The sequence below is a fragment of the Leguminivora glycinivorella genome, chromosome 2 (assembly GCF_023078275.1).
Source record: "Leguminivora glycinivorella isolate SPB_JAAS2020 chromosome 2, LegGlyc_1.1, whole genome shotgun sequence".
NCBI classification, from domain to species: domain Eukaryota; kingdom Metazoa; phylum Arthropoda; class Insecta; order Lepidoptera; family Tortricidae; genus Leguminivora; species Leguminivora glycinivorella.
This window is the reverse complement of record NC_062972.1, coordinates 30,330,242-30,348,823: the sequence shown is the minus strand read 5'-3', so window position 1 is coordinate 30,348,823 and position 18,582 is coordinate 30,330,242. Positions and strand designations below refer to the sequence as shown.

General features: G+C 41.3%; 1 protein-coding gene across 2 annotated transcripts in view; it reads left to right on the top strand.

The window, feature by feature from the left end:
* The window catches only part of LOC125242417 (structural maintenance of chromosomes protein 4), an 86,980-nt gene that overhangs the window by 53,066 nt on the left and 15,332 nt on the right, over nt 1-18,582 (top strand). The window contains exons 3-15 of one of the 2 annotated variants that reach the window (XM_048151229.1): nt 1,808-1,906; nt 2,127-2,204; nt 2,835-2,939; nt 4,323-4,510; nt 5,211-5,351; nt 5,911-6,079; nt 7,017-7,129; nt 7,571-7,783; nt 11,053-11,175; nt 12,349-12,466; nt 13,126-13,322; nt 13,530-13,714; nt 15,844-15,973. In XM_048151229.1, coding sequence (XP_048007186.1) covers nt 1,808-1,906; nt 2,127-2,204; nt 2,835-2,939; nt 4,323-4,510; nt 5,211-5,351; nt 5,911-6,079; nt 7,017-7,129; nt 7,571-7,783; nt 11,053-11,175; nt 12,349-12,466; nt 13,126-13,322; nt 13,530-13,714; nt 15,844-15,973 — 1,859 coding nt within the window. Of the gene's footprint in view, nt 1-1,807; nt 1,985-2,126; nt 2,205-2,834; nt 2,940-4,322; nt 4,511-5,210; nt 5,352-5,910; nt 6,080-7,016; nt 7,130-7,570; nt 7,784-11,052; nt 11,176-12,348; nt 12,467-13,125; nt 13,323-13,529; nt 13,715-15,843; nt 15,974-18,582 lie in introns of both variants that reach the window. The other variant, XM_048151228.1, reaches the window with a different exon arrangement.

Here is an 18,582-nt window from a genome sequence, read left to right as displayed (position 1 = left end):
ATTTTATTGTTAACGCATCAACGCATCATTAAAATGTTTCTAGAATACCAAAATTTATGTTCATTTAATTTTGGCTGCCACGTGACAGGCTTAGCCTAGTGTAGTGTGGGGCCACAAGACAAATAATGTACCATTGTAATAATTTCTTATTAATAATAAACTATTCTTTCCCATCACGGAACAATGGTATTCCGGACCTTTGGGAGGCGTGCGCGGGGCCGAAGCCAACGCGTAGAGGCCCTTTCGACACTTTAATGAAATGTAAGGGGTACACCGAGCGGATGTTGCCCTTGCCCGTATCATGGGACACAAGCAGAGGCAACACCCGCCAGAGTGTAAGGACTATTTGAGAGTTTAATGGAATCTAAAATGAACTGGTCTATTTTGATGAAAGTGATCGACTAAATACTGGACTATGGATAAAAAACCGGATGCCTGCCTAATAAAACGGTATCCAATTTTATTTCCGGCAGACGGTGACTCGTCCCCACAAGATGGGCCCCCACAAAAAGCGACATCCAAGATGGCTCAAGGGCAACACCGGTGTGAGAACTCAAGGGTGTCGAGAGGTGTACACCGCTTTCTGCCCAGTGTACCAACTCGCGTCTTATGCAAATTTTCACTTCCACCCCTGGGGCATGTAGCCCTAACGACTCCACTCTGGACGCCAGCCAAGGCAAACCAGAGGTAGAGAGTACTGTCCCACCCACCCGCCTTACGGGTAACAGAACTCCCCAGGAGCACTCGGGTACGTGGGGTCGCTGTTCCCCAATAGCTCGCCACAAGCTGCCCTGCGTTGACTGTGATTGCACTGGTAAAACCAATGGGCGATGGGGTCGTCACATCCCTACGCCTATAAACTATTCTTATTCTTGTTCTCCTAGATCTACCAATATTGCAATAAAAAGGACAAAATTGATATTAGTTTCATTTGATTTATTTACACCGAACTCACCCAACGACATTTCTAAACACACAACCTTTCCGCATTGACAGTGTTTTCTAGAAATTTCTGGGCTGAAACAGTTGACTTTGCGGATGGTGTATCCCAAAGTTATTACACCAGCCTGTGCCAACACAACTGATACTGATACAGCCCCAAATTCCACAACGGAATTGAACGTCAAAAAATATGTGCTATTGGATCTACCATGATTGTAATAAAAGTTAAACATTTGATATTGTTTTATTTACTTTATTTCAATACCTAACACTAGATTGCTAGAACACAGGACCTTAGGACTGTACAAATGATCTGAAACATGTAGATTTCCTCACAAAACTAAGAGAAAACTTCTCGAGAATGGCAAATATCTTTTTCGTTTAAAAATTGATAAGGAAATAGTAGTATTGGTGCGTATATGTCTATTCCTTGACCAAATTAGCAATAGGCTACTTGTTACTGTAAAAAGAAAAAGCAAATCCTATCTTACCAAAAAGTAATATGTATATGAGGTACAGCGGGGAAAATTACGACTGGGGGTCAATTGTAACTAATCCATTTTTTCCGTTATTACACTATGATGGTGAGTTGTCCACTGATCCACTGAACACGCCTATCATATATAATCGGTGGACAGTCTATTTAATAATGCCAACATAGTAAAACATGGAAAAAATGAACGAGTTACATTTGCCTTCCAGTCGAGATTTGCTCCGCTGTACCTTGTACCATTTAAAAGTCAGTACGACTTCACTCGCAAAGGTCTGCACATTTTCGACGGAATTGTAGTTTATGATTATGGCGCGCGCAGTAATACAGTTTAATTCTTGCAATCATTAAACTTTCTTTTTCTATTGTCAACAGGAAGGCGAGGACTTCACCGTGGTCCCGAACAGCGAGATAGTAGTGTCCCGAACGGCGTTCTCAAACAACTCTTCATACTACACATTGAACGGCAGGAAGGTTCAGTTCAAGGAGGTGGGCAAGATGCTCAACTCGCACGGCATCGACCTCGACCACAACCGGTTCCTCATTCTGCAGGTAACGATCTATCTATGGTGACTAGTCGCAGGATATAGTAACAACAGATTCTGAAGAGACAGTGAGACAGAGATAGTGGTGTCGCGCACAGCGTTCTCCAACAACCAACAACTCGTCATACTACACGTTGAACGGCAGGAAGGTTCAGTTCAAGGAGGTGGGCAAGATGCTCAACTCGCACGGCATCGACCTCGACCACAACCGGTTCCTCATTCTGCAGGTAACGCTCTTTCTATGATGTCCAGTCGCAGAATAATGTGACAAAGCATTTTTAAGAGACATGGCTCTAAAGTAAGGATTTAATCGAGGTAGAGGGGTAAAGTAAGGAAACAGCAAGGTAGTCGCGTCACGCAAGGCGTTCTCCAACAACTAGTCTTACTACACGTTGAACGGCAGGAAGGTGCAGTTCAAGGAGGTGGGCAAGATGCTCAACTCGCACGGCATCGACCTCGACCACAACCGGTTCCTCATCCTGCAGGTAACGATCTATCTATGGTGACTAGTCGCAGGATGTAGTGACAACAGATTCTGAAGAGACAGCGAGACAGACATAGTGGTGTCGCGCACAGCGTTCTCCAACAACCAACAACTCGTCATACTACACGTTGAACGGCAGGAAGGTTCAGTTTAAGGAGGTGCATCGATCTGGACCACAACCGGTTCCTCATTCTGCAGGTAACGATCTATCTATGATGACTAGTCGCAAGATGTAGTGATAACACCATCCTATACCTAATACCTTGCCAAATGACAGAACCTTTAGTTTTTGAATTTGGAGCTTAAACTTTTATCCAAAGCACCTGGAACTTAGGAGGATACATGTAACTAAAATTTTCTATTCCTTTTATAGGGTGAAGTGGAACAAATTGCGATGATGAAGCCTAAAGCCCAGACGGAGCATGAATCAGGGATGCTGGAGTACTTGGAGGACATCATCGGAACGTCCAGATACAAGGTACGTTACATGTAAAAAAAAAACCGGCCAAGAGCGTGTCGGGCCACGCTCAGTGTAGGGTTCCGTAGTTTTCCGTATTTTTCTCAAAAACTACTGAACCTATCAAGTTCAAAACAATTTTCCTAGAAAGTCTTTATAAAGTTCTACTTTTGTGATTTTTTTCATATTTTTTAAACTTATGGTTCAAAAGTTAGAGGGGGGGGGACGCACTTTTTTTTCCTTTAGGAGCGATTATTTCCGAAAATATTAATATTATCAAAAAACGATCTTAGTAAACCCTTATTCATTTTTAATTACCTATCCAACAATATATCACACGTTGGGGTTGGAATGAAAAAAAATATCAGCCCCCACTTTACATGTAGGGGGGGTACCCTAATAAAACATTTTTTTCCATTTTTTATTTTTGTACTTTGTCGGCGTGATTGAAATACATATTGGTACCAAATTTCAGCTTTCTAGTGCTAACGGTTACTGAGATTATCCGCGGACGGACGGACGGACGGACGGACGGACGGACGGACGGACGGACGGACAGACAGACATGGCGAAACTATAAGGGTTCCTAGTTGACTACGGAACCCTAAAAATGGTTGGATACGATTTCATTTTTAAGTCATATTCTTGATTAGTGATAATATTAATCTTATTTATGCATATTTATAAAAAAGGTGTGTCTGCAAAAATGTTCTCTTGACAGCTTGTCCGAAATAATCATATTTTTAGAGCGGTTTCGAACTACTTCCGATCCGAACCCGTGAAAATAAGTTCTGTAATAATCGTAGAACTATTTGTATGGCAATTTGCGCACTAAATAGAAGAATGACGGAAATAAATCGGATAACGGAGAATCATCATCCTCCTTGTGTTAATCCCGGCATTCGCCGTGACTCATGGGAGAAAAAAGTGGGTAAATAACCATATAAATAGTTCTAAGGCTACTACGGATCTTGTGTTTTCACGGATTCGGATCTAACTTAGTGCGAAACCGCTCGTAGTATAGATCCTCTCAGATTTTTTTTTCGCACTCTCGCTCATTTCATTTGGTCAGATTCACAAGTAACCTTAATTATCCATGTCTAATCAACTTAAAGACCAAAATGATGCTGATACGCAATAATGTGTTATCCCACACGCATTTCGCAATAAAATGTCAACTTTAATCGTCAATTTTTTTTAGTTGACATTGACATCTGGTAGAGATCCCTTATAGGGATAAGTTCGCCTTTGTACACCATAACTATACTGTATTTCCATGTCCTAACAACACGAAAGTGTTAAGTACAATAAAGTGTTTACATACATACATCTTATTGCAAAATGCAAGTGGAATGACACATTTTCGCGTATCAGCATCCTATAAAAGCCACTTCTCATCTTTAGGTACCTCTAGAGCAGCTGCTCGTAAAAGTAGAAGAATTCAGCGAACTTCGTAAGGAGAAACTCAATCGAGTGAGGCTTGTGGAGGCAGAGAAGGCCCATTTGGAGGCCCCGATGAGAGAGGCGGTGGATCAGATGAACCTTACGAACGTCGTCGTGAGAACACGGAATACATTGCTGCAGAAATATATGTGAGTTCACTTCCTGCTTTTGATAACTAGCAACGAAATATCACACCTTTACTGAAGCTGTCTTGTTTTCGTAAATTTACGCACTATAGTGTTAGCGTATTAACATTGTGTTTAACATTAAAGAGACGGAATAAAATGCTACATGATCTTTGTATTTGCTACATGTCTTATTTGATTCAGTGACATACTAGCTTTTGCTTCGCTCTCGTTAAATTCGAAAATTGCGGAAGGCTTCATACAAACTTCCGACCTCCATTTTAGGGAAGTGGAGGATTAGAAAGAGACAAAAAGTAGCCATTGTCAGTCTCCATCCCTTCAACTTCTCCGATTTTTCAAGTAGAGATCTACTTGAAAAATCGTGTTAATTCGTCTCTCCGTTTTGCCGTGAAAGACGGACAAACACACAGACACACACACTTTCCCATTCGTAATATTATAAATATACCCCCTTATTCATAAACGTTCACTAAAGTTATCAAGCCGATAAAGTTCGTTTGTCCCTTTCCTACGTATTGGTGTGATAGAAAGGGACAAACGAACTTTATGGGCTTGATAACTTTAAAGAACGTTTATGAATAAGGGGGATAGTAAGTAATGTAAGTATTGGATGATCGTTCTCAATTGGTGTAAGAATGTCTGTCTGTCAGAATTTTCTAAACTCAGATTTAGTAACATATTGTAATTTACTGTTTGTTTACAGTCACGAGACGAATAAGTTGATCGAGGGAAAGACGCAGTTGCTGACTGAATTGCTGGCAGCTTTAGCGGAGATAGAAGGAAAAGTGAACACAGCTCAGGAAAATCTTAATGACAAAACCGCGGTGCTCAACAATGGGACTAAGTAAGTCAATCAATCAATCAATTATTTATTCGTGATAACTACAAAATACACAAGTAAGAAAACAGAAACAGCAAATAAAAGAAATTAAACATATAAGTTACCACGAAATGGTCCCGACTCAGCATAAAATGCTAACCCAAGGGTCAGCGCTGGTCTTCCGTCGGGACCATTTTGTTGGTCACGAACGCAGCTGTACGACGCGGACCAGTGACATAGTGAACGCAGCGCAATGTTTAAGTAAGTAATGTCACTGCTTGAATAATGAAAGTCGAATTATAGTTTTAAGAGCCGAATTAGATGGACACTGTTTCTCGTTTCGGCCAATGCTGGGTACAGCCTACGGTGCTTTTTATTAAGACTTTATGTTGACTTTATGTTGTTGCCTGAATTATCTATCGACATCGATCGCCATCTATGTGTGGTGGAGTGTAAGCGCGGTCTTAGGCGGTCGCATTTTAATGTATGGGATGGTATGATCTTGTTATATTTAATCTATGACGTAAGTCACTATGAATGTCTCAAATTCGTCCGATCTCTGATCACAATGAATGTTATCCAGGAAATACGATGATTTGTCGAAGAAAAAGGAGGAGTTCACCCAAAAGCTCTCCGTGTGTAAGAAGAAAACAGTCACCACGCAGGCGGACATCACGCAAGGAAACAAGAAGAAGAAGAATCTAGAAACACTTATTGAGCAGGAGAAGGGGAAACTTATTGAGTTGGAACTGGTGAGTATATATTTCTTTGACGTTGTCCAATGGTTTTCGCAGTTTAATTAGACCGGGATATAGACCGTTATTACCTTTTTCGTGATCATGATGCATGCAACTGCGTCGAAATATCGGGAGCTCGACAAAAATCAAAAAGGTAATCACGGTCTATATCCCGGTCAATATAAGTCTAATGAAAATAACCGTGAATCATTCGCAGTTCAAGTTCATTTTTCTCCTATAAGGCTAAGTATAGAAGAGCCGTGTCACTATATATATATATATATATATATATATATATATATATATATATATATATATATAATTACTAGCTTTTGCTCGCGGTTTCGCTCGCGTTAAATTCGAGATTTTGCGAAATGCTCCATACAAATTTTTACTCCCCATTTTAGGGAATTGGGGGGTTATAAAGAGAAAGAGACGAAAAGTAGCCTATGTCACTCTCCATCCCTTCAACTATCTCCACTTAAAAAACACGTCAATTCGTCGCTCCGTTTCCCCGTGAAAGAAGGACAAACAAACAGACACACATTTTCCCATTTATAATATGAATATTAGTATGGATAGGCTGCTAGTCTTTCTCTAGTTAAAAAAGGTTTTTTTTTATATTTCCACTGAATATGTAATAGTACAAAGTACAGAAGGCTCACTCCTTTGATGTTCACAAAACGCCGCCATTCTAAATTCTTACCTATATTAACAAACGGACCGCACGCGAGCAGCCGACATTGAATTCTATTGCACCCGCGCGAAGTGACCTTACCCGTGACCCATTGCACGGGCCGCGAATTCGCGGCCGCTGGCATGTACTTGTAGCGCGGCGTTATAATCGCGGAGTGAGCCGCCCCTAATATTTCTAAATTCCTTTGTTGAATTATTCTATAGGTTTCTTCTGCGGCCTTTGATACCTTCTCTAATCCAACTGCTTGATGCTCAGGTGCCCGAAAAGAACGCCAAGGAAATAGAAGATTGCGAGGGTCTGCTGGCCAGACATCGGGAAAACAAAGTTAAGGCCGAAGAGGAGCTGCAGACGGTCATGGCCAGCGTCAGGTAAAGCATTGTCAATGTCTAAGATAACCAAATGGCTAATAGACGTTCGTGTTGAGCAGAAATAGTACATTCTGATAATACAAGTGCGGATAAGAGGACGTTCGGACAGTGGCGATAAATTAAAACGCGGCCGAAGGGAGTCTTTTAAATCGACACGAGTTACAAATTTTCTTTTCGCACGTGTATCGTACGACGTTTTTCAGTACAGATGGCCCTCCGAAGTTTCGACCTGACATAATTTATAATTAACCACTTCTCGCACTAGTGCGTAAAAAAACACTATCTGTACTGTACTGAAAAAGTCATTAACGGTTTTCCATCAAAATATTCTTTTAAAAGTCTTATAAGTTAATTAAGAATAACTAACTAGTAATTTAAGTTAGGTATTTCAAAATCTATGGAGTTTATTTTATTGATTGTTATTTTCTATTTCCGATTCAGGTCAAAGACGCAAGGCCTTCAAGAAACAAAAGACAAGCTGCAAGCCAAGATGATCGAGTTGAAACGCATTGTGGACGAAGCCAACAAGGACTTCAAACTTCGGGAGTCAGAGCTCAAGATCTACCTCAGCACGGAGACGAAAGAGACGGAAAAGCTGGAGAAAATGAAAGAGAGCTACGAGAAAGCCGCTAGGGACTTAACTGAGAAGAAAACGTAAGTAGTATCAATAAAAACAAAAGACAGTCTGCAAACGAATTTTGTCTATGAAGGACATAACACTGAGGGAGTCAGAGCTCAAGATTGATCTCAGTACGGAGATGAAAGAGACAGAAAAGCTGGAGAAAATGAAAGAGAGCTACGAGAAGGCCGCTAGGGATTTGACTGAAAAGAAAACGTAAGTAGTATCAATGAAAACAAAGGACAGTCTGCAAACGAATTTTGTCTATAAAGTACATAACACTGAGGGAGTCAGAGCTCAAGATTGATCTCAGTACGGAGATGAAAGAGACAGAAAAGCTGGAGAAAATGAAAGAGAGCTACGAGAAGGCCGCTAGGGATTTGACTGAAAAGAAAACGTAAGTAGTATCAATGAAAACAAAGGACAGTCTGCAAACGAATTTTGTCTATAAAGTACATAACACTGAGGGAGTCAGAGCTCAAGATTGATCTCAGTACGGAGATGAAAGAGACAGAAAAGCTGGAGAAAATGAAAGAGAGCTACGAGAAGGCCGCTAGGGACTTGACTGAGAAGAAAACGTAAGTAGTATCAATAGAAACAAAGGACAGGTTGCAAACGAATATTGTCTATGAAGGACATAACACTGAGGGAGTCAGAGCTCAAGATTGATCTCAGTACGGAGATGAAAGAGACAGAAAAGCTGGAGAAAATGAAAGAGAGCTATGAGAAGGCCGCTAGGGACTTAACGTGTGCATCAGAATGACTGACCAAAGTGGCAGATCGATGTTGGAGTACCATCAGCATTTACTACCTATTTGCTACTATTTACTACCTATATTGACATATTTGCTACCTAAGTTAAAAAAAAGATTTTCCAAAAATAATGTGGGCAGTCATTCTGACGTCAGGATGACTGCCCAAACTGAGTATGTCGGGGTTGGTCCCCCTAATTTGCAACAATGTATATACTATGATTTACTACCTATTTGCTACCTACACATATATTTTTTTCAGATTTTTTAGGTAAAAAATAACGATTTTATGAGCAAAGTATTATTTTTAGAGATTTCTTCCATAAAGTGGGCAGTCATTCTGACGTCAGGATGACTGCCCAAACTGAGTATGTCGAGGTTGGACCCCCTAATTTGCAACAATGAATGTACTATGATTTACTACCTATTTGCTACCTGCACATATATTTTTTTCGGATTTTTTAGGCCAAGATTAACGGTTTTATAAGCAAAATAGTTTTTATGTAGAAATGTGTTTCATAAAGTGGGCAGTCATTCATACTTCAAGTTGGACCCCCTAATTTGCAACATTATATGTCCTATGATTTACTACCCATTTGCCTACTTACATAATATATGTATGTTTCAGATTTTTTTAAATATGAAAAATTTAATAAAATGAAATAAATATAGGCCCCAAGGCCCCATTTGCCTACCTACATAATATTATATGTATGTTTTCAGATTTTATTTATAAACAAATAAAATGAAAATGTATGGATATTATATGTAGGTAGCAAAGGTAGTAAATCATAGGACATAGAATGTTGCAAATTAGGGGGTCCAACTTGAAGTATGAACGACTGCCCACTTTATGAAACATATTTCTACAAAAAAACTAATTGCTTATAAAATCGTTATTCTTTGCCTAAAAAATCGGAAAAAAATATATGTGCAGGTAGCAAATAGGTAGTAAATCATAGTACATACATTGTTGCAAATTAGGGGGTCCAACCTCGACATACTCAGTTTGGGCAGTCATCCTGACGTCAGAATGACTGCCCACTTTATGGAAGAAATCTCTAAAAATAATACTTTGCTCATAAAATCGTTATTTATTACCTAAAAAATCTGGAAAAAATATATGTGTAGGTAGCAAATAGGTAGTAAATCATAGTATATACATTGTTGCAAATTAGGGGGTCCAACCCCGACATACTCAGTTTGGGCAGTCATCCTGACGTCAGAATGACTGCCCACATTATTTTTGGAAAATCTTTTTTCTAACTTAGGTAGCAAATATGTCAATATAGGTAGTAAATAGTAGCAAATAGGTAGTAAATGCTGATGGTACTCCAACATCGATCTGCCACTTTGGTCAGTCATTCTGATGCACACGACTTAACTGAGAAGAAAACGTAAGTAGTATCAATAAAAACAAAAGACAGTCTGCAAACGAATTTTGTCTATAAAGGACATAACACTGAGGGAGTCAGAGCTGAAGATCTACTTCAGCACGGAGACGAAAAAGACAGAAAAGCTGGAGAAAATGAAAGAAGCTACGAGAAAGCCGCTAGGGACTTAACTGAGAAGAAAAACGTAAGTAGTATCAATAAAAACAAAAGACAGGCTGCAAACGAATATTGTCTATGAAGGACATAAAACAGGCTGAAGATCTATCTCAGTACGGAGACGAAAGAGACAGAAAAGCTGAGAAAATGAAAGAGAGCTACGAGAAGGCCGCTAGGGACTTGACTGAGAAGAAAAACGTAAGTAGTATGAATAAGAACTAAGGACAAGCTGCAAGTTAAGATGGAGTGTCGATGAAGCGAAAAAAGACCTCAAAGGGCTCGTTCCCACTATGTTGGATGTAGGATCCTGATTTTAATCAGGTGTCTGCTCTATTCCCACATGTCGGGTGTCGGATCCGTGTTTCAAACGGTTCGGTCGGCGGTACGAGCGGTGTCGGATCCGACACCCGACTAGTGTGAATAGCGCCATACTTTGCGTTTTCACATTGTCCTATCCGATATCGGACCGATATTCCATATATTTAAGCCGCCATCTTTGATTTTTGCCTTTAAAATCCTTCCTACTTCCGATATCGGATCGGATAATGTGAAAACGCACTTACTTCTAGGTGAGACCCCACACGATTTTTATCCGGACTGGCAAAGCGGCCGACATTTCTTGTCGCCCCCGACACAAAATCGATGTCGCTTCATATATGACCATTATGACCTAACCACAAAATTAAAATTTTGAAAAAAAAAAATAAAAAAAAAAACATTCAGTCGAATTGAGAACCTCCTCCTTTTTTGAAGTTGGTTAAAAAAAAAACCCGACATAGTGAACTGATATTTATGAAACATGGTTAAGAACACTCCCGACTAATTCAGCTTTCAAACAAAATAAAATTAAATCTAAATCGATCCAGCCGTTCGGGAGCTACGATGCCACAGACAGGCAGACAGACACGTCAAACTTATAACACCCCGTCTGTCGAAGTCCGTCGTCACTGAGATAAAAGTAAAAAAGTACAAAACCCTAACCGATTTGTATTCTTTTTGCAGTTTACAAGAAGAACTGGCGTCTACGGTGCCTACTAATGAGAAGCAACTGACGGATCTCCAGTCGCAGCTGCGAAACATGAAGCAGGAGGAAAACACTGTGCTCACAGAAGCTAGAACTTTGAGGTAAGGACTGCGCATCGAGGAGAATGCTACTTTGTCGAATCCACACATTGACATAATTATTGAAAGATATTGTTTAATATGTCGTATAGTGAGATAGCTCCGACACCAATTCGTTCGGGTGACGTCCGTCATATCTTATACTTTTAAACGAGCAATTCTTGTATATTTATTTATTTATTTATTTATATATTTATATTTACACTGACGATCTCGGAAACCGCTCTAACGATTTCGCTGAAATTTGTTATGTGGAGGTTTTTGGGGGTGAAAAATCGGTCTAACTTATCCTTAGGTCCCGGAAAACGCGAATTTTCGAGTTTTCATGCGTTTTTCTTCGCGCGCCATCTCGTGTGCAGTAGTTGTACTGTTAAGACAGAATTCTTTCGGTCGATGTAAGTACTATTTATTTCAAACACTAGATGGCGACACAGGTCAAGGCTAAAACAAATAGAAAAATACACTATTTGAGTTTTTGTGGCGAAATGCGCGCCATCTCGTGTGGAGTAGTTGTGTTGTTAAGGCTGAGAATTTTTTCGCTCGATGTAGGTATTATTGATTTTTGAACTAGATGGCGACACATGTCAAGGATACGAAATTAACAGAACCGAGCGAAGCTCGGTCGCCCAGATATTAATTATTGAAAGTCATAACATAATGTAATTATTGTGAGATTATCGTTAGTCGTAATTCTGAAACCGTTAACTTTTCAGGGTTTTCTTTATATTCATACTCGTAGATAGGTTAGATTAGCTTTGCTGGAGCTGGATCCGCGCTTGGTTTGTGAGAATAACCAGATTATGACTGACAAAAATGCGGACAAACGATACATTATGACTTGAGTTTATGGGAAACAATAGCAGCAGCGGCTGGTTCATACAAGCCGATTCTCACCGGCTTGCCTAAAATTCATTACTAAGTAGTAAAGTGCCTAATGTTAAGGTACTTTTCTTTTTGCTCAGTGTTGCGTAGCAGAAATTTTCACCAGCCGCTACTGAACAATAGATACCACTTGTATATCATTGTCAACGGATAGTTGTTACTTTTGTTATTGACAATTTTAATACTTCACACTAATACATTGGCGTTATACACGCACGCTAAGACATTTGTCAAGAAGCTACGTGAACGTCAGCTGCCGCTCCGTTTGTGGATTAATATTAAGCTGTGTTTCAGAGCGCAGCTCGAAGAGTCTCGAGCGGCGTTGAACGCGAACCGCTCGCGCGGCAGAGTGCTGGACTCTCTCATGAATGAGAAGAAAAAGGGGAAAATGCCCGGGATCTTCGGAAGGCTTGTGAGTCCCATTATTATTTTAGCACTTTAATTTTTTTTCACAGGTATACGGTCCGCCTGATGGAAAGCGGTCACCGTAACTTATTGACGCCTGCAACTTAAGCGGTGTCGCATGCGCGTTGCCGACCCATTAGAAACTTGTACACTCCATTTTTGAAGAACCCCATACTGTAGTTCATCAGAAATACTTCGGCAGGGAGCTCATTCCACAGCCGGAGCCATATCGCTAATCTTTAATTCGCTATATATAGTATGCAATATTTGTCAGATATCACAATGTCACAGTTTCGTTTTCTTTCAACCCTTTATTAGCCAAAAGTGGCGCTGAAGCTTTAGTAGTTTCATGTGCTCTGCCTACCCCTTTATGGGAAACAGGCGTGATAGTATGTATGTATGTATATATAATATGGATGACCTAAAATAGTTACAGTGTCGAGAGCTCATAAAGTCATAACCGTGGCTGACAAACGTGTAAAAAGGACACGAGTGAGAGAAAGTGTCAATGGCTTTTCCGCCGTCCTTTAATTCTTTGTACATGACGGTCTAAAATAAGCTGTTTAATTGTTGCCCTGACATGTTAAAACTTGATCGTTTAGTTACAGACTCTCGCTTCGAACTTCGTAAAGTAGAAAAGTTGAGTAACAAAATGTTCTTTCCCAGGGTGACTTAGGAGGCATCGACCCAAAATATGACGTAGCCATATCCACGTGCTGCGGTCCCCTAGACAACATCGTTGTAGACACAGTTAAAACAGCCCAGGCCGCGCTCGATCACTTGCGTAGGCACGATATTGGCCGCGCCACCTGCATCACGCTGGAGAAAATACAGCATCTCGACTATCAGACTAAGAAGACATTGTAAGTAGAAGTTTTGTACGATTGCCGGTTATTTCCATTAGACAGACCAGGCGTATATGGCGCATATGTTCACGCGATAAATGATAAAATCAGTCCGTCCCTATCGCACTAGCAAATATACGGCCTTACAGGTACAATTTTAACCCACCATTTGTTCTTTTTTACTCTTTTTTTGAGTACTTATTCCATTTTTTTTTATTATTTCAGCCCAGAAAACGTGCCGCGTCTCTTCGACCTGATCACAGTACGCGACGAACGCATGTTACCAGCGTTCTACTTCGCGCTGCGAGACACACTCGTGGCGGACAACCTCGACCAGGCGCGTCGCATCGCGTACGGCCGACAACGACACCGTGTCGTGACACTAGCCGGGGAGGTCATTGAGATATCCGGTGAGTGCACTATAGTCTGACAGACCTACTTACACTGTAGAGGGCAACCTCGACCAGGCGCGTCGCATCGCGTACGGCCGACAACGACACCGTGTCGTGACACTAGCCGGGGAGGTTATTGAGATATCCGGTGAGTGTTCTGTAGTCTGACAGACCTACTTACACTGTAGAGGGCAACCTCGACCAGGCGCGTCGCATCGCGTACGGCCGACAACGACACCGTGTCGTGACACTAGCCGGGGAGGTTATTGAGATATCCGGTGAGTGTTCTGTAGTCTGACAGACCTACTTACACTGTAGAGGGCAACCTCGACCAGGCGCGTCGCATCGCGTACGGCCGACAACGACACCGTGTCGTGACACTAGCCGGGGAGGTTATTGAGATATCCGGTGAGTGTTCTGTAGTCTGACAGACCTACTTACACTGTAGAGGGCAACCTCGACCAGGCGCGTCGCATCGCGTACGGCCGACAACGACACCGTGTCGTGACACTAGCCGGGGAGGTTATTGAGATATCCGGTGAGTGTTCTGTAGTCTGACAGACCTACTTACACTGTAGAGGGCAACCTCGACCAGGCGCGTCGCATCGCGTACGGCCGACAACGACACCGTGTCGTGACGTTAGCCGGGGAGGTTATTGAGATATCCGGTGAGTGTTCTGTAGTCTGACAGACCTACTTACACTGTAGAGGGCAACCTCGACCAGGCGCGTCGCATCGCGTACGGCCGACAACGACACCGTGTCGTGACACTAGCCGGGGAGGTTATTGAGATATCCGGTGAGTGTTCTGTAGTCTGACAGACCTACTTACACTGTAGAGGGCAACCTCGACCAGGCGCGTCGCATCGCGTACGGCCGACAACGACACCGTGTCGTGACACTAGCCGGGGAGGTTATTGAGATATCCGGTGAGTGTTCTGTAGTCTGACAGACCTACTTACACTGTAGAGGGCAACCTCGACCAGGCGCGTCGCATCGCGTACGGCCGACAACGACACCGTGTCGTGACGTTAGCCGGGGAGGTTATTGAGATATCCGGTGAGTGTTCTGTAGTCTGACAGACCTACTTACACTGTAGAGGGCAACCTCGACCAGGCGCGTCGCATCGCGTACGGCCGACAACGACACCGTGTCGTGACACTAGCCGGGGAGGTTATTGAGATATCCGGTGAGTGTTCTGTAGTCTGACAGACCTACTTACACTGTAGAGGGCAACCTCGACCAGGCGCGTCGCATCGCGTACGGCCGACAACGACACCGTGTCGTGACGTTAGCCGGGGAGGTTATTGAGATATCCGGTGAGTGTTCTGTAGTCGTGACAGACCTACTTACACTAGTAGTGGACTATCTCGACCAGGCGCGGCACATCGCGTATGGCCGACAACGACACCGTGTCGTGACACTAGCCGGGGAGGTTATTGAGATATCCGGTGAGTGCACTATAGTTTGACAGACCTACTTACACTAGTAGTGGACTATCTCGACCAGGCGCGCCGCATCGCGTACGACCGACAACGACACCGTGTCGTAACACTAGCCGGTGAGGTCATTGAGATATCCGGTGAGTGTACTATAGTCTGACAGACCTACTTACACTAGTAGTGGACTATCTCGACCAGGCGCGTCGCATCGCGTACGACCGACAACGACACCGTGTGACACTAGCCGGGGAGGTTATTGAGATATCCAGTGAGTGTACTATAGTCTGACAGATCTACTTACACGTAGAGGACAATCTCGACCAAGCCGCATCGCGTTCGGCCGACAACGACACCGTGTGACACTAGCCGGGGAGGTTATTGAGATATCCAGTGAGTGTACTATAGTCTGACAGATCTACTTACACGTAGCGGACAATCTCGACCAGGCCGCATCGCGTTCGGCCGACAACGACACCGTGTCGTGACACTAGCCGGGGAGGTTATTGAGAATTCATCATTGATATGCTAGCTTTTTCTGTAGGAAAGGGCAAGATAGTAAAATAATTTAGAGTACCTGATTTATGCATTATTCCTTTAACAAGAAGTTAAGATGAAGGTTTTTGAAAAGTGAGTCAGTAAGTGACAATCGATTATATTTTTAGATTGCTAGAAAAGTCACACATAGTAAAAATGTATCTCTTTTCAGGTACCATGTCTGGTGGTGGTCGGACCATGTCTCGCGGCCGCATGGGCAGCTCAGTGCAACAGGACACTAACGAACAGGACCCCAGGGTGCTGAAGGCTAATGAGGAACGATTGGCTGCACTTGAAGAAAGGTAACATTTTCATATCTTCTCATAACCATTTTATAACCCCAACAGCATCCTACAAATGATAGCGGGCAGGGTTGACTGTCCCTATTTAGCGCACTGCGAGGGATTGCATTCCCCAATGAAGCTAGGAACATACTACGCGGACGTCCGTCGTAAATCGACCGCGGACGGGAATCTGGACAATGGAAATACACATAACCGTGCAAACTATCGGTCGACGGACGTGGACGTGGCCTTGAGCGCATGGACGTCCGATCGAAATCTGGCTCGCTGGATGTTTTGTTCCGTGCACACTGATCGGTCGCGGTCGCGGTCGATTTACGACGGACGTCCGCGTAGTATGTTCCTTGCTTGAGTATTGTGTTGTTTTAAATTTAATATTGTATGCACTAACCCCTTAGTTTGTAAGTCCTACTAATAACATATGTGTCCATGGTTACACGAAATAAAAATATTCATTCATTCATTCATTCATAACTTCGCATTTGCATCTGAAGGCTTAGATGAAGTCTGCGCTGCCTGCCAGTTGGTTGATAGAACTATTGTAGAGCCATTACCATCTGAGCGTCGGTAATAAACTATTTTTATCAGATTCTCTCGCTCGCACTCGCGGGGCTTATGGCGTGCACTAGTGATGCGTGTAGTAGCAACGATGCGATCTTTTGATTTTTCGGTTCGATTTACAGTTAGTGGGTAAAAAATGTTCCTTACTTTGTAATAATTATAATGTAAGAGTTAGGTTTAAAGATCTTTATTTCCCATAAGAATACATAATATTCACTTACATGAGAATTTCTTATTTTTCATGCAATACTTATCTTTTAAGCGGTGAGCGCACACTCAATTAAGTACTAATAACTTACAACATTAACAATAACTTAACACTTTTGGTACACATAATATTATTACTTAAGGGGTAATAATATAATATTATTATTCTGTTTACTTAAACGAATATTACACAAGAAAAATCTAAATTCACTTTTTTCTATGATGGGTAAATCGACAACAAAACAAGATAAATGCACAATGGAATGCGAGCGTAGTTGCTACGGCCCGAACCGGCTCGTCTTAGTAACAGAGATAAGAACTACTAACATGGATATAAAGAGCATGGAGGCGACACAGCGCTTCATTTAACTTATTTCGATTTGTAAATTGTAAGATGTTTTGTTATGCAAATATTTGTTTATTTTATCAATTAAATTTTATTTATTACAATAATTACAGTTTTTCAATCAAGAGAAAAAAAAATAGTAATAAAAATATTTATACAGAAATATGAGAAAAAAAAAATGAGAGGGCTATTTATTGGTAATAATATAATGCTTTAGCAACCTTTTAAATGCAACGAAGGACTTGGCGTCTTTTATATCTTTTGGCAATTTATTATATATATCTGCACCTTCATACAGAATGGTTTTTTTCCGTAGTTTGTACGCGGTGCACGAAGGATCAGATCGTTAGCATTTCTAAGTTTTATTCTTTGAAATTTTTGTTTTTTCGTGAAAGATATTTTTATATGTAAATCTTTTTGTAAAATTTTGCGTACTAATATGCATGTATAATACGTGTATGTTTGGCGTATATTCATAACACTAGTTTTTTTATAAATATATTCTGTCGGAGTTAGAGGATCGAATTGGAATAATACTTTTACTAATTTATTTTGTGCTCTTTGTATTGTATTTATTTGGGTAGCTGTAGCTGTTCCCCATACCTCAATTAGATAATCTATATGTGGCTTTGCAATAGAGTTATAAATCATGTAGCGCACGTTAGTTGGAAGACATTTCGCTATAGTACGTAGTGCACCAGTAAGGGAAGTAATTTTTCTTTTTACTTTATCAATGTGTGATTTCCAGGTAACTTGTTTGTCTAGTATAAGGCCTAAGTACTTCTCATTATCAATTTTACTTATTACTTGATTATTTATTGTTAGGGGTTGGTGGTGAGAAATTTTCTTGTTTTTAGATGCGAATATGATGTAGTTTGTTTTAGAGACATTTATTGTCAGTAAATTATTTTTAAACCACTTGTCAAGAATGTTTAAATCGATTTGAACGTCAGTAATTATATCATGTATAGAGTTCCCAAAGTAAAATAGACTAGTGTCGTCTGCATATAAGGTTGCCTCCCCTTTTAGGCCAATTTCGCTGATGCTATTTATGTAAATAAGGAAAAGGAGAGGGCCCAGAATGGACCCTTGGGGGACACCAAACGTTACGGGTAAAGGTTTGCTTTCATGTTCACCAATTTTTACTATTTGTTTTCGTCCTGATAGGTAGGAGTCAAAAATTTTAAGAGCAGTACCAGCGACACCAGCCTGTCCTAGCTTTCGTAAAAGGATATTGTGACTCACCGTATCGAATGCCTTCTTTAAGTCTATAAAGACGCCAAGTCCTACCTGCTTTTGGTCAATGCTCACTTTAATTTTCGTTACTAAGTCCACGGTTGCTGTAAGAGTATTGGATTGCGGTCGGAAACCGTACTGCTTATCATATAAGAAGTTAATTGAGTTTAAATAGTATTCGAGTCGGTTTCGTATGAGTTTTTCTAGGACTTTAGATAACGCTGGGAGGACCGATATTGGTCGGTAGTTACTGGGATCT